The 16,668-nt window shown below is 44.6% G+C and overlaps 1 protein-coding gene across 4 annotated transcripts in view; it reads right to left on the reverse strand.

Moving 5' to 3' along the window:
• Positions 1-16,668, reverse strand: part of SCLT1 (sodium channel and clathrin linker 1) — a 272,388-nt gene that overhangs the window by 59,133 nt on the left and 196,587 nt on the right. For all 4 annotated transcript variants that reach the window (XM_069743945.1, XM_069743944.1, XM_069743943.1 and 1 more), the window contains one exon: positions 13,562-13,707. In XM_069743945.1, coding sequence (XP_069600046.1) covers positions 13,562-13,707 — 146 coding nt within the window. The remainder of the gene's footprint in view (positions 1-13,561; positions 13,708-16,668) is intronic.

Consider the following 16,668-nt stretch of genomic DNA (forward strand, 5'->3'; position numbering starts at 1 on the left):
TTGCAACAGGACAATGACCCTAAACACATCTCCAGGTTATGTAAGGGCTATACAATCAAGAAGGAGAGGGATGGAGTGCTGTATCAAACATGGTCTGACATGGCCTCCATAATCAACCAACCTTAAAGGGAACCTGTCACCAGAAAAAAACTATTAACCTGCAGATAGGGGGTCAATCTGCAGGTTAATAGCGTTAACAACTGGTCTGGCGCCTGCTCTTAGCCAAACACTGAGGGAACATAATGAACTCCATTCTCCCAAGCAGCGTTAAGGTGCCAGCATTGCGGGCCGACTGTCAGTTAGGGCCGGGGGCGCAGTTACAGCTGCCGCTTTGTATTCTCAGGGGCTACCAGGTACACATAAAATTGGCCATTTTTATGCGCTAAAAGCTCTCATTTTTCATATTTCTAGTGCAGTAATGCAGTTCAAATTTCGTTTTTCAAGTTTGTATGTTCTAGCGCTATGTTTGGATGTGCAGGTCAGGTTTTTGAAATGTATTCTCTAGCCTTCTGATCGTGCACTCCGCCTCCTAGCTTCAGGTGTTTTAATTACAGCAGGTCCAATACCCCTCCACAGAGAGAGAGAGAATTTTAGTCTAGTAAGAGGTTTTCACATGTACCCATTCAGATGGAGACGTTTATTCTCAGCGAGGTAAGGCAAGTTTAGGACCTGGTATAAGAGAGATGCCGTAACGGGGCTACCAGGTACACATAAAATTGGCCATTTTTATGCACTAAAAGCTCTCATTTTTCATATTTCTAGTGCAGTAATGCAGTTCAAATTTCGTTTTTCAAGTTTGTATGTTCTAGCGCTGCAGTGTGCTGCCTAATTTACTTAACTATATACGAGTTGGCGACTCTAGGTTCAGCACCTGTTCACACTGAGTCTATGTTTGGATGTGCAGGTCAGGTTTTTGAAATGTATTCTCTAGCCTTCTGATCGTGCACTCCGCCTCCTAGCTTCAGGTGTTTTAATTACAGCAGGTCCAATACCCCTCCACAGAGAGAGAATTTTAGTCTAGTAAGAGGTTTTCACATGTACCCATTCAGATGGAGACGTTTATTCTCAGCGAGGTAAGGCAAGTTTAGGACCTGGTATAAGAGAGATGCCGTAACGGGGCTACCAGGTACACATAAAATTGGCCATTTTTATGCGCTAAAAGCTCTCATTTTTCATATTTCTAGAGCAGTAATGCAGTTCAAATTTCGTTTTTCAAGTTTGTATGTTCTAGCGCTGCAGTGTGCTGCCTTATTTACTTAACTATATACGAGTTAGCGACTCTAGGTTCAGCACCTGTTCACACTGAGTCTATGTTTGGATGTGCAGGTCAGGTTTTTGAAATGTATTCGCTAGATCGGTGTCACACACACCGATCTAGCGATGACAGCGGGAGATCCAGCGACGAAAGAAAGTTCCAAACGATCTGCTACGACGCACGATTCTCAGCAGGATCCCTGATCGCTGCTGCGTGTCAGACACAGCGATATCGTATGGATATCGCTGGAACGTCATGAATCGTACCGTCGTAGCGATCAAAATGGCACTGTGTGACGGTACCTGTTATGAACAGGTAATTCAGAACCACAATGGACATTGAAGTTCAGAGCACACAAAGTGACCTGACAATTACCAAAAACAAAGGACGAGCTCTGAGACGTGGGAACTCTGCTGACCGCAATCCCTAATCCTAACACACCACACTAGAGGTAGCCGTGGATTGCGCCTAACGCTCCCTATGCAACTCGGCACAGCCTGAGAAACTAACTAGCCCTGAAGATAGAAAAATAAGCCTACCTTGCCTCAGAGAAATTCCCCAAAGGAAAAGGCAGCCCCCCACAAATAATGACTGTGAGTAAGATGAAAATACAAACACAGAGATGAAATAGATTTAGCAAAGTGAGGCCCGACTTACTGAATAGACCGAGGATAGGAAAGATAGCTTTGCGGTCAACACAAAAACCTACAAACAACCACGCAGAGGGGCAAAAAGACCCTCCGCACCGACTAACGGTACGGAGGTGCTCCCTCTGCGTCTCAGAGCTTCCAGCAAGCAAGAAAAACCAATAAAGCAAGGTGGACAGAAAAAATAGCAAGCAAAAATAACACAAGCAAAACTTAGCTTATGCAGAATAGACAGGCCACAGGAACGATCCAGGAGGAAGCAAGACCAATACTAGAACATTGACTGGAGGCCAGGATCAAAGCACCAGGTGGAGTTAAATAGAGCAGCACCTAACGACTTAACCTCCTCACCTGGGGAAGGAAACTCAGAAGCCGCAGTACCACTCTCATCCACCAAAGGAAGCTCATATACAGAACCAGCCGAAGTACCACTCTCGACCACAGGAGGGAGCTTGGCCACAGAATTCACAACAGTACCTTCCCCCTTGAGGAGGGGTCACCGAACCCTCACCAGAGCCCCCAGGCCGACCAGGATGAGCCACATGAAAGGCACGAACCAGATCGGCAGCATGGACATCAGAGGCAAAGACCCAGGAATTCTCTTCCTGACCATAACCTTTCCACTTAACCAGATACTGGAGTTTCCGTCTCGAAACACGAGAATCCAAAATCTTCTCCACTATGTACTCCAATTCCCCTTCAACCAAAACCAGAGCAGGAGGATCAATAGATGGAACCACAGGTGCCACGTATCTCCGCAACAATGACCTATGGAACACGTTATGGATGGAAAAAGAAGCTGGAAGAGTCAAACGAAAAGACACAGGATTAAGGACCTCAGAAATCCTATATGGACCAATGAAATGAGGTTAAATTTAGGAGAGGAAACCTTCATAGGAACATAACGAGATGACAACCAAACCAAATCCCCAACACGAAGTCGGGGACCCACACAGCGCCTGCGGTTAGCGAAACGTTGAGCCTTCTCCTGGGACAAAGTCAGATTGTCCACTACATGAGTCCAAATCTGCTGCAACCTATCCACCACAGTATCCACACCAGGACAGTCCGAAGACTCAACCTGCCCTGAAGAGAAACGAGGGTGGAACCCAGAATTGCAGAAAAATGGCGAAACCAAAGTAGCCGAGCTGGCCCGATTATTAAGGGCGAACTCAGCCAAAGGCAAAAAGGACACCCAATCATCCTGATCAGCAGAAACAAAACATCTCAGATATGTTTCCAAGGTCTGATTGGTTTGTTCAGTCTGGCCATTTGTCTGAGGATGGAAAGCCGAGGAAAAAGACAAATCAATGCCCATCCTAGCACAAAAGGCTCGCCAAAACCTCGAAACAAACTGGGAACCTCTGTCAGAAACGATGTTCTCTGGAATGCCATGTAAACGAACCACATGCTGGAAAAACAACGGCACCAAATCAGAGGAGGAAGGCAATTTAGACAAGGGCACCAAATGGACCATCTTAGAGAAGCGATCACAAACCACCCAAATGACCGACATTCTTTGAGAGACGGGGAGATCCGAAATAAAATCCATAGAGATATGTGTCCAAGGCCTCTTCGGGACCGGCAAGGGCAAAAGCAACCCACTGGCACGAGAACAGCAGGGCTTAGCCCGAGCACAAATCCCACAGGACTGCACAAAAGAATGCACATCCCGCGACAGAGACGGCCACCAAAAGGATCTAGCCACCAAATCTCTAGTACCAAAGATTCCAGGATGACCAGCCAACACCGAACAATGAACCTCAGAGATAACTTTATTCGTCCACCTATCAGGGACAAACAGTTTCTCCGCTGGGCAACGATCAGGTCTATTAGCCTTAAATTTTTGCAGCACCCGCCTCAAATCAGGGGAGATGGCAGACAAAATTACCCCCTCTTTGAGAATACCCGCCGGCTCAGACAAACCCGGAGAATCGGGCACAAAACTCCTAGACAGGGCATCCGCCTTCACATTTTTAGAGCCCGGAAGGTACGAAACCACAAAGTCAAAACGGGAGAAAAACAGCGACCAACGAGCCTGTCTAGGATTCAACCGTTTGGCAGACTCGAGATAAGTCAAGTTTTTGTGATCAGTCAAGACCACCACGTGATGCTTACCTCCTTCAAGCCAATGACGCCACTCCTCGAATGCCCACTTCATGGCTAGCAACTCTCGATTGCCAACATCATAATTTCGCTCAGCAGGTGAAAATTTCCTGGAAAAGAAGGCGCATGGTTTCATCACCGAGCAATCAGAACTTCTCTGCGACAAAACAGCCCCTGCTCCAATTTCGGAAGCATCAACCTCGACCTGGAACGGAAGCGAAACATCTGGTTGGCACAACACAAGGGCAGAAGAAAAACGACGCTTCAACTCCTGAAAAGCTTCCACAGCAGCAGAAGACCAATTGACCACATCAGCACCCTTCTTGGTTAAATCAGTCAACGGTTTAGCAATGCTAGAAAAATTAGCGATGAAGCGACGATAAAATTTAGCAAAGCCCAGGAACTTCTGCAGACTCTTCAGAGATGTTGGCTGAGTCCAATCATAAATGGCCTGAACTTTAACAGGGTCCATCTCGATAGTAGAAGGAGAAAAAATGAACCCCAAAAATGAAATCTTCTGAACACCAAAGAGACACTTTGACCCCTTCACAAACAAAGAATTAGCACGCAGGACCTGGAACACCATTCTGACCTGCTTCACATGAGACTCCCAATCATCCGAGAAGACCAAAATATCATCCAAGTATACAATCAGGAATTTATCCAGGTACTCTCGGAAGATGTCATGCATAAAGGACTGAAACACTGATGGAGCATTAGAAAGTCCGAATGGCATAACCAGGTACTCAAAATGGCCTTCGGGCGTATTAAATGCTGTTTTCCATTCATCGCCCCGTTTAATACGCACAAGATTATATGCACCACGAAGATCTATCTTGGTAAACCAACTAGCCCCCTTAATCCGAGCAAACAAATCAGACAGCAGCGGCAAGGGGTACTGAAATTTGACCGTAATTTTATTTAGAAGGCGGTAATCAATACAAGGTCTCAGCTAACCATCCTTCTTGGCCACAAAAAAGAACCCTGCTCCCAATGGCGACGATGACGGGCGAATATGACCCTTCTCCAAAGACTCCTTCACGTAACTCCGCATAGCGGCGTGCTCAGGTACAGATAAATTAAACAGTCGACCCTTAGGAAACTTACTACCAGAAATCAAATCGATAGCACAATCACAATCCCTATGCGGAGGTAGGGCATTGGACTTGGGCTCATCGAATACATCCCGGTAATCAGACAAGAACTCTGGGACCTCAGAAGGGGTGGATGATGAGATAGACAGAGATGGAACATCACCATGTACCCCCTGACAACCCCAGCTGGACACAGACATTGATTTCCAATCTAATACTGGGTTATGGACTTGTAGCCATGGCAACCCCAACACGACCACATCATTCAAATTATGCAACACCAGAAAGCGAATATCCTCCTGGTGTGCAGGAGCCATGCACATGATCAGCTGGGTCCAATACTGAGGCTTATTCTTGGCCAAAGGCGTAGCATCAATTCCTCTCAATGGAATAGGACACTGCAAGGGCTCCAAGACAAACCCACAGCGCCTAGCAAACTCCAAGTCCATCAAATTCAGGGCAGCGCCTGAATCCACAAATGCCATGACAGAATAGGAAGACAAAGAGCAGATCAAAGTAACGGACAAAAGAAATTTCGACTGTACCGTACCAATGGTGGCAGACCTAGCGAACCGCTTAGTGCGCTTAGGACAATCGGAGATAGCATGAGTGGAATCACCACAGTAGAAACACAGCCCATTCTGACGTCTGTGTTCTTGCCTTTCAGCTCTGGTCAAAGTCCTATCGCACTGCATAGGCTCAGGTTCATGCTCAGATAATACCGCCAAATGGTGCACAGATTTACGCTCGCGCAAGCGTCGACCGATCTGAATGGCCAAAGACATAGACTCATTCAGACCAGCAGGCATAGGAAATCCCACCATGACATCCTTAAGGGCTTCAGAGAGACCCTTTCTGAAAATAGCTGCCAGCGCACATTCATTCCATTGAGTGAGCACGGACCACTTTCTAAACTTCTGACAATAAATCTCTATCTCATCCTGACCCTGACACAGAGCCAGCAAATTTTTCTCTGCCTGATCCACTGAATTAGGTTCATCGTACAGCAATCCGAGCGCCAGAAAAAACGCATCAATATTACATAATGCAGGATCTCCGGGCGCAAGGGAAAATGCCCAGTCTTGAGGGTCACCACGTAATAAAGAAATAATGATCTTAACTTGTTGTACTGGGTCACCAGAGGAGCGGGGTTTCAAAGCCAGAAATAGTTTACAATTATTTTTAAAATTCAAAAACTTTGCTCTATCTCCAGAAAATAACTCAGGAATAGGAATCTTAGGTTCTAACATAGGATTCTGAACCACTAAATCTTGAATATTCTGTACATTTATAGCGAGATTATCCATCAAAGAGAACAGACCTTGAATGTCCATGTCCACACCTGTGTTCTGAATCACCCTGATGTAAAGGGGAAAAGAAAGACAGAACACAGTGCAAAGAAAAAAAAATGGTCTCAGAACTTCTCTTTTCCCTCTATTGAGAAGCATTAATACTTTGGGCCTCCAGTACTGTTATGAACAGGTAATTCAGAACCACAATGGACATTGAAGTTCAGAGCACACAAAGTGACCTGACAATTACCAAAAACAAAGGACGAGCTCTGAGACGTCGGAACTCTGCTGACCGCAATCCCTAATCCTAACACACCACACTAGAGGTAGCCGTGGATTGCGCCTAACGCTCCCTATGCAACTCGGCACAGCCTGAGAAACTAACTAGCCCTGAAGATAGAAAAATAAGCCTACCTTGCCTCAGAGAAATTCCCCAAAGGAAAAGGCAGCCCCCCACATATAATGACTGTGAGTAAGATGAAAATACAAACACAGATGAAATAGATTTAGCAAAGTGAGGCCCGACTTACTGAATAGACCGAGGATAGGAAAGATAGCTTTGCGGTCAACACAAAAACCTACAAACAACCACGCAGAGGGGCAAAAAGACCCTCCGCACCGACTAACGGTACGGAGGTGCTCCCTCTGCGTCTCAGAGCTTCCAGCAAGCAAGAAAAACCAATAAAGCAAGCTGGACAGAAAAAATAGCAAGCAAAAATAACACAAGCAAAACTTAGCTTATGCAGAATAGACAGGCCACAGGAACGATCCAGGAGGAAGCAAGACCAATACTAGAACATTGACTGGAGGCCAGGATCAAAGCACCAGGTGGAGTTAAATAGAGCAGCACCTAACGACTTAACCTCCTCACCTGAGGAAGGAAACTCAGAAGCCGCAGTACCACTCTCATCCACCAAAGGAAGCTCATATACAGAACCAGCCGAAGTACCACTCTCGACCACAGGAGGGAGCTTGGCCACAGAATTCACAACAGGTACCCTAACACACGGACTGGAGATTAGATCAGTGGATATCTGTACTGTGGTCTGATGAGTCATGTCTTTGTGAGACACAGATAAGGCGAGTTGATGGTTTCTACATGTGTGGTGCCCACTATGAAGCATGGAGGGGAAGGTGTGATGACATTGAGTGCTTTGGTACTGACACACTTGATGATTTATTCTAAATTCAAGGCACACTTAATCACAAAGGCTATCACAGCATGCTGCAAGGACATACCTTGCCATCCAGTTTGCATTTACTGCTACCAGCATTTATGTTGCAACAGGACAATGACCCTAAACACATCTCCAGGTTATGTAAGGGCTATACAATCAAGAAGGAGAGGGATGGAGTGGTGTATCAAACATGGTCTGACATGGCCTCCATAATCAACCAACCTTAAACGGAACCTGTCACCAGAAAAAGACTATTAACCTGCAGATAGGGGGTCAATCTGCAGGTTAATAGCGTTAACAACTGGTCTGGCGCCTGCTCTTAGCCAAACACTGAGGGAACATAATGAACTCCATTCTCCCAAGCAGCGTTAAGGTGCCAGCATTGCGGGCCGACTGTCAGTTAGGGCCGGGGGCGCAGTTACAGCTGCCGCTTTGTATTCTCAGAGTGGTGACTGAACCAGCGCCCCCCGTGACTGAAACCGGGGAATGCTGCAGGGGAGAATAAAGTTCATTCTCTCTCTTCAGTGTCCTTCTAAGTGCAGGTGCTGGGAAGGTTAACAACTGTTAATTAACCCCATATTTGCAGGATAGTAGTGTTTTCTCTGGTCACAGGTTCCCTTTAATCCACTTGTGATAGTTTGGAATAAGTTAAACTGTTAAGTTAAAGGTATAGCAGACAAGTGCCTATCACTTCTGGGATCTCCTTCAAGACTGAGGGAAACCGATGAATCTACTTGCACAAATGCCAAAGATGTGTAAAAGGCTGTCAGCAGAGTAAAAGGGAGATACTTTGAAACAATTCAGAATATGTGGTAAGCCTCACATGTGTATCTTACTTGTTGTCTCTATACGCCCATTCAGGGTTTTGCCCCATCAGTCTACAAGAACAAGTAAAACCAATGAGCAGGCGTATCCAAACTTTTGACCACTACAGTATGCTTTAAGGTGTTTTGACAGTTGATAAATGTTGACAAATAAAATAAATTGTTTCAATTTGTGGAGAGATAACATGTCATGCAGAAACAATATTGCTTCTTATCTCAGATTTAAAACGTATTGAGGAACAGTAGCTCTAAAGGGAAGGTACCGCGTTTGTAGGTCATTAATAAATCACTGTAATGTAGCATAACATGCTGCTATAAGAAAGTTTGAAATGCATGTGAAATAGATTTCATGTGTTATATGAGTTTAAAGAATGCACTGGGGGCTGACATCTTGGTTTTGCAGCAGTAGCAGGGCACTATCAGTGTCAGATTACAGCACCCCATGGACATAGGAGATGGCGCTGACCCTATTTGTAACATTGCAGCAGCATTAGCAGTGAGCTGGGCACGCCTCTGTGGGCTGCACAACTCACTGCTGTAGGTGTGACTAGCTGCCATTTTATTATAGCCCTGTGCTCTCTATCACAGGAGATAAGAAGCCCTCACTGCTCCTCTGTACTCCAAGCAGGCAGGTCCTCTGCTCCTCTCAAGCTGCCCTGTGTGCTTCTCCTGCCATGTCTCCCCCTCCCGCTCCCCCTCACACACAGTCCCTGTGATCTCCAGTAAGCTGCACTCACAGCCTGCAGAGAGGGAGGTGACACCTGGAGAGAGCAGGAAGGGCAGTTGACAGGACAGGGATTAAGGTGGGGGAAGGGGGATGGCAAGAATGTTATTCACAAAAAATGCCGCTGGGTCCACTGTGTTCTGCTCCTCTGTAAACAAGCTGTGCCTCTGATGCAGTAACTGCTGGTGATAGCAGGTCACAGGGCAGTCACACACAAAATGGTGCTGCCTTGTGATGCTGCTCTTCATTCTTACTGTTTGCAGCAAAATTGGGGCAGTAACTGCTGACATCACCATTTCCCTCCCCTTTTGGGTGGTCTAATATCCCTGGGGCAGAGCTGCTAAATCTTACTATAGCTGCTTGAGGTCTAAAACGGAAAATGCTCCCCCTAGTGGTAAATATGTATATTTGTAGAAAAATATATAATATTTTTTTCATATAGAAATGTTTGCAAACAGTGCAAACATTGCATTAATACATTTTAATTACTATTTTAAGCTTAATTTCGCAAAAAAACAAAATACAAGAGAACTGGTGGCACCTTCCCTTTAAGGGTCACACAGTGTCTCAGATACTCTACCATGTATTTCTCTACGCTTCTGACATGTCTACTGTGCTGAGAATTTGCAATTGCCAATCCCGTGCTCCCATGGGCCTCCTCTATGCACCGCTAAACGAGAAAACTTTTACAACTCTTTACAGAAGACATAAATACATCAGAGCATAACACACTAAAAAAACTACAGAAAAGACTGAGGGTTTCTAAAAAAACAAAAACAATATAACAACTTGCCAGTGCTGATAATAGGTAGTATTTAGGTCTGTATATATGGAAGAACCTTGATCAGAAATGACCAAACGTGGTCCCAGTTGGGTACACAGTGCTAGTTCCCATACAATTCCATGGGGAGTCTACTTTATGACAATATATTGTTTGGAAGTGCAGCAATAAATAAACAGGGGGTCATGTGCAATTCCTAATCATTTATATGACAGGGCACTTAAGGGGAAACTTCTCTTTTTTTAGTTATTATTTGTATGTATGTAACATGTTTTCTGGCCATCATAGGACATCCTATGTTCACTAGAAGTCTCTAGAAGTCAACATTTTGGCCCAGATTCACCATTGCTGATTCTCCAGTTTTCTGGAGTAGTTTACTCCATTTTAGTGGCTTTAGTATTTGCACCTTATTCTCAATACACGTTCTGAGCCACCATTTTAAGTTGTCTTTCTTTTTAAGGGTAGTTTCGCTCGGTGGCCCTGTCGGGGCCTACATCCAGACACCCCTGCATAACAGGATTGGGATGTATGTGCCAATGGAGCCATGGACTAGAATGATGCCGGCAGAGCAATCGTGCATGGACACCCACACAGTCTACTACATCCGGGTGTCCGCCTCCAGCAGGCCTACATGCTCGAAAATTGTTCACGGCAGAGCGCCTGTTTGCTCTGCTGACACCATTATAGTCTATGGCCCCGTTGGCGCATATGTCCGAATACTGTTTTGTGGGGGAACTTCGGACCTTTGCCCCAACGGGGCCACCGAACGGGTGTAAGAACGCAATGTAAAAGCACTCAAACTCTTTTTTTTTTATCTTTTCTTGACAACTGTCCATATCCAGATATTTTAGACAGATTCCTGAAATGTTATTTTAACCAAATGTCACATCCCCCTAAACTAAGTTTTCTAGAAAGTTTTTCAATTTGGCAAACGTTTTGTGACATTTTAAAGGATGTGTGAGTTTTAGTGCTAAAATGTAGCAAAAACTGGTTAAGGAAAAGAAAGCGGCACATTTTTGATGTTGCACCCCATTCGTGAACCACATTGTGCAGCTTTAAAGAAATTGTTGCAAAAAAAGAAGAGAAAAAATAATAATGAATCAGGACAAGTAACTGGTGTGCACGGCCTAGTTCTTCCTCCAACGTCTCGTCTCCTCAGCTTTCTATAGACAGCAGCCGTCATTTGATCTGTCAGTTAAGCCAGAACTTAAAGGGAACTTGTCGCTTTATAAACTAATGCACCACTTTTAAGCCTTCTTACCAGAAAACCCAGCAACAAGTGCATAAGACCCCAGCTCCCCATGACAATCACCGTTGTCCAGTGTGATGGGTGTTGCTGGTCAGTGCTCAGCGCTTCCTTGCCACCTGTAATTGAGGGATGAACTACGTCGATGGACATGTGTGACGTGTCTTATGTCACCCATTCAGCGATGCAAATCTTGAGCCAGTGAGGTTGAAGACTAGAACTGCACAGGCGCATTTCACTCTGCCCTGCTGAGGGCACTGCACCGGCTTCACTTCTGGGTCATCTATCTGTCTCATGGACAAGGCTTGAGTTTTATGAATGCCAGGAGAGCATTACCTGCCAGCCTGCATTGTGCCAACTGTAAAGTTTGCTGGTGTAGGCATAATGCTATGGGGTTCTAGCAAAAATCTTAGAAGAAATCTGTCATAAAAAACGTTTGTTTACCTGCAAACTAAGTGCCAGTCTAAGGGGTAAATACCATATAAACACTGGATGTTGTGCTACATGGAGAAAATTAAGTTATATTCTCTCTGCAGTCCTTTACTCCCAGTCAAACGGGCAGTGTCAGGGATTGGAAGCAGTCGGAGCTCGGCAGGCAAGCACTGTAATTAAATCCTCTGCTGAGCAGGATGTCACTGAAGGATCAGATTACAGCGTTCTCACTGTGTAGTGAGAGCTGACTGTTCACAGCCTCAGGCCCTGCCCACTTGACTGGAAGGTAGCAGCTGCAGGTAGAACACATAGTTTCTCCCCACAGCAAGCTGAATATGTTTAGAACAGTATTTACCTGCAGATTAGTGTCATGGCTCCAAATTAATTTTAGAAAATGCAGTAGTTTTCTATTGCGAGCTTACCTGTACAGCCCGATTCCTTGTCTTTTTATTTGTTGCTAACAATACACACTGATGTAGTTTGTCCAGGACTCTTCAGTCTTCTCCTAATCCGGTCGACAACGTGCAGATGATTTTCTGTAGTAAATAGACTGTGTGAGGGAAAAACTGGGGAGGGCACAAAACACTGCGCAGTTGGAAAATTGGAAAGTCCATAAGAGGGAGACAGACTGTTTCTCTACACGCGATCTGCCTGCATCCTGGCCGAGAATGCAGCGTGAGCACTTTCTTCTGTGGCTGTGATTGCTTATTTGTACTGTCCATGTCCCAGTCACATGGCATTGCTCTATGAAGCTGTCCGTCACTGACCGTGAACAACGCTGTCTGTCTCCTTCATATGAATGTTCCAATTCACCTTGTGCGCAGTATTAGGAGTGCCACTTAATATGGGTTATGCGTGCTCCCCATCTCCGCACACAACCCACTAACTACAGAAAATATCGACCAGCGAAGCAGGGGCCCGATACTGGACAAATTTATCATTAGCAATAAATAAGAAGACAAGCGATGTGTACGGAAACCCATAATAGCAAAGTGACTCAATTATGAAAATGAATTGTATTTGAAAAGTTTATTGTTTTTCTAAACCTTCTACACAGAATGGATTTATTCTCTTGGTAAAACCCCTTCAGAACACCAAGATACTTTGGACAGTTGTCTGCTTTGGTGAAGGCCCACTTCTGTTCCACACTACTATTCCCTAGTGCACAAAGCAAGACGCATGGTTGGATGGGTTTGGTGTGGAAGACCTTGACTGGTCGTACAGAGCCCAGACCTCAACACCATGAACAATTTTATTCTGAACTAGAATGAAAAATATGAGTCAGATTCTCTGATCTTCCAGCAGTGTTTGGTTTCACAGATGCTATTCTGGATGAATTGGCAAAAGTTCCCACAGAAACTCCAAAATCGTGTAAAAAGCGTTCTCAGAAGGGGGTGGGACACCGGTTGGTGGTGCAACGGCCATACACCCAAGTGTGCAGGAGCATCTATCCACATCTGATCTCAAGCCGACCACGAGATCAGAAGTTTAAGTATGCTAAGAGCTTTCCAATACTATTCTGTCCCGAAAAGTTTTCTTGTTAGATGGGAAAATGTAACTCTTGATTAAATAGTGGCAGTCACCAAGGACATTGTGGGGCAATGATAAAGAGAATGGCACATATATAGAATGGTAGTTAGCACAATGGTTCTGCGTAGTAAGATTACAGGCCTATTTTTAGAGTACATAACAGCATAAATCACAGCAGCCCAGGTGACGTCTCACAATAACCTCATGATAAGAATAAAAAAAGAGCATCCTGGAACTGCAATTTTACCAAATTGCAGAATTTACAGTTTGCTTTCAGCATGAAAGAAATGTCTTTAAAATGCACAGTAGAATAAATGGGACACTACGTGTGGCCTTATCTCATAATGATGTCCAATTCCCCAGAGCCCGCTAATCTACATAGTCATCTTGGAAACCTTCAACAGAACTTGACTTTCCCCAGATATAATTGATGATTAAAAGGGGTTGCTCACTTTAGCTCCAGTTGTTTCATTTTCTTCTGCGCTGCACTCAGACTTATCTTGAGGTCATCTTTTGTGCGTTCTGCAATCAGGCAGCGCTGCTGTAGTTCCTCCAGCTTCCTATAATCTTTCTCATTTCCCCGGCCTTCTCGATACACCTGCAACAAGAGATTGGATCAGGCTGGCAATAGATTACTGTGAAGAATTGAAATGTAGTCACTGGAAAGAAGGGCCGAGTCAGAAAATCAAAAGCAGAAAGAAACAACTTCATACACAGGATATCAAAGAGGAAAATTCTACAGGGGTCTAATGCCATCTAGAACAAAAACCTATAGAAGTGAACATTACTACTATGAATAAAGGAAATTGCTTTATTGTGTTCAACAAATTTATTGTTTTGAACAAAGTTTTGTAAACTGTCGTTAAAATGAACCTGTCACCAGGTTTGGCCCATAAGAGATTCGGACATCAACTTTCAGGGCTGATATACAGCATTCTATAATACTGTATATCTGGCCCCAACCCGACCTGGTAAGAGAAGAAAAATAACTTAATATGCTCACCTGAGGGGCGGTCTGGTCCGATGGGCATCACTAGTCTTAGTCCGGCGCCTCCCATTTTCTTACAATCCCCTCCCTCCTGCTTGCTTGCCGTGATGATGCGTCCCTGCGTCATCCACACAGGTGCTTCGGGCACAGCGCTCCTGCGTCGGGCTCTTTGACCTTTCCCGGCACCTGTGCACTGCAGTACTATGCGCTGCCCTTGACAGGGTAGAGAAGTGCGCCTGCGCAGGGCCAAGGGTACATGTCATCCACACGAAGTATGCAGGAGGATGGCATCGCAAGAAGAAAGGAGGCACCGGACCAAGAAGAGCGACACCCATCGGGCCGGACCGCCCCGCAGGTGGGTATAGTAAAAGTTATTTTTCTTTTCTTGCAGGTCGGGTTGGGGGCAGATATACAGCATTATAGAATGCTGTATATCAGCCCTGAAAGGTGATGCCAGTATATCTTATTGTCCAAACCTGGTGACAGGTTCCCTTTAAAACCAACACTTGTCTAGAGTGCCATTTTCAGTTTGTGAGAGACCTCCCCACTGGAGTGAGAATAGCAACTCTTTAAAAGTAGCAATTTAGAAATCTATGCACCTTGTAAACCATGCGAGTTTACCACCCATGTATCAAAAGTAGCTTAAAATCCAAAAACGAGGTGCAACAAAACTTGTGACTTTTTAATGCTAGAAAAATTACACAAAATTCTAATATACTGGTACATCACTGAAAAGAGAAGAACGTCACTGGATACTGGAGAGAGCAATCGTAGATGAGTATATTAACTCACTCTACATTACATGCATATATACACATACTTAATTAAAAAAAGGGAGTGTTTCTTTAACCCTCCCTTTGATGTGGGCTCCGGGTCTGAGCCCACATCTTGCCCGGCACTTGTCAGCTGTTTTGAACAGCTGACATGTGCCCCCAACAGCCACAGTTGGAATTGTGATCCACCCGCAGCTGTTAACCCGTTAAATACCGCTGCCAGTCTCTGACAGCAGCATTTAATGTGATTGCGCCGGAAGGGCATCACAAATCCCACCCATTGGCGCCCGTTTCACATGACCGCGGGTCGCCGATGTGTTGGCATGACAACCCAAGGTCTGCAGGAGACTCCTGTGATTGTCAGTGACAGATTGCTATGAGCATCGCCCAGTAGTCAGCGCTCATAGAAAGTGAGCATTTCTGCTACACACAGAGGATCTGATCACTGCCTGTGTGTAGCGATCGGACAACTGCATCATGCAAAAAGTTAAAATATTAAAAATAAAAAAACATTTGCCCCGTTCAATATAAAACAAACAAAAAAAAGTAAATACACATTTCTGGCATCGCCGCGTTAATATTTGCCCGATCTATCAGGCTATAAAAAGAATTAATCTGATCGATATACGAAGCAGTGAAAAAAAAAGTCAAAACGAGACAATTATGTTTATTTGGTCATCGCAACATTGCATTAAAATGCAATAATAGGGATCAAAAGATTGTATAATGCAATAAGGGGAGATCAAAAGATTGTATTCCACACCAAAATGGTATAATTAAAAATGGCAGCTCAGCATGCAAAAAATAAGCCCTCAGCCAGCCCCTGATCACGAAAAATGGAGATGACATGGGTCTCTTAAAATGACATTTTTGTTGCTTTTTTTTTTTTTTTTTAACAAACTCTGGATTTTTTTCCCCATTTGGTAAATAAAAAAACAACCTAAACTACGGTTGGTATCTACGAACTCGTAATGACCTGGAGAATCATAACAGCAGGTCCGTTTTAGCATTTGGTGAACATGGTAAAAAAAAATACAAAAAACAGTTGTGGAATTGCAGTTTTTTTTTTTATGGTCGGTCTAGCAGTCGAGCGAGACCTAGTCATAGCAGTAATAATCACCTAGTGATAAAAACTTTATTGTAAGTAAACAACAGCCCACAGCCTGATAAGTAACACATAGCTGAAATCTGTGTTTTAACCCCTACCTCATATTGTCCTCAGATTACATAGCAAAATATCCTGCCAACAGATTTCCTTTAAGTAGATAAGGCAATGAATATCTCTACGTTGGCAATTCAATGCACTTAAGAGAGCCTTAGCACCTGCCCCCCCCGGCTATATACCCATCTAGCACCACATTCTTGTGCTTGACTAATAGACACCGTCAAAGGTTTACTGCAACAAAGAGGGGCCAGAAGACCGCAGTGTCTTCACGTACTCCTGCACTGATTAGAGGCACTTCTTCCTATTTCTGTTAGCAGTGCAGGGGTTAAATGGTCAGCTTAGAGTCTCTGAAGCCTTCCTGCTTCTAAGGTCTCAGCTGCTCAGTATTGGCCACTCCCCTCTCCTATATATATTGGCCTCTGGTGTGGAGGTATCTGCCTGGCGTGGAGATATTGGATGTTGGTAGAGGCGCTTGGCATGTTGATCAGTGACTGTTGCTTGGTGTTTCGGTTGTGTGCAAATCCTCATCCTCTTCTATTGGGTTCCCTTCCTTTTCTTCACGGTGTTCTTCTGTGCTGTCTGTGAGTGCATGTTTAGTACTTTCATTTATCCCTGTAAATCCTCCCTTGTTAG

Source organism: Ranitomeya imitator, chromosome 1 (assembly GCF_032444005.1).
Source record: "Ranitomeya imitator isolate aRanImi1 chromosome 1, aRanImi1.pri, whole genome shotgun sequence".
Lineage (NCBI taxonomy): Eukaryota > Metazoa > Chordata > Amphibia > Anura > Dendrobatidae > Ranitomeya > Ranitomeya imitator.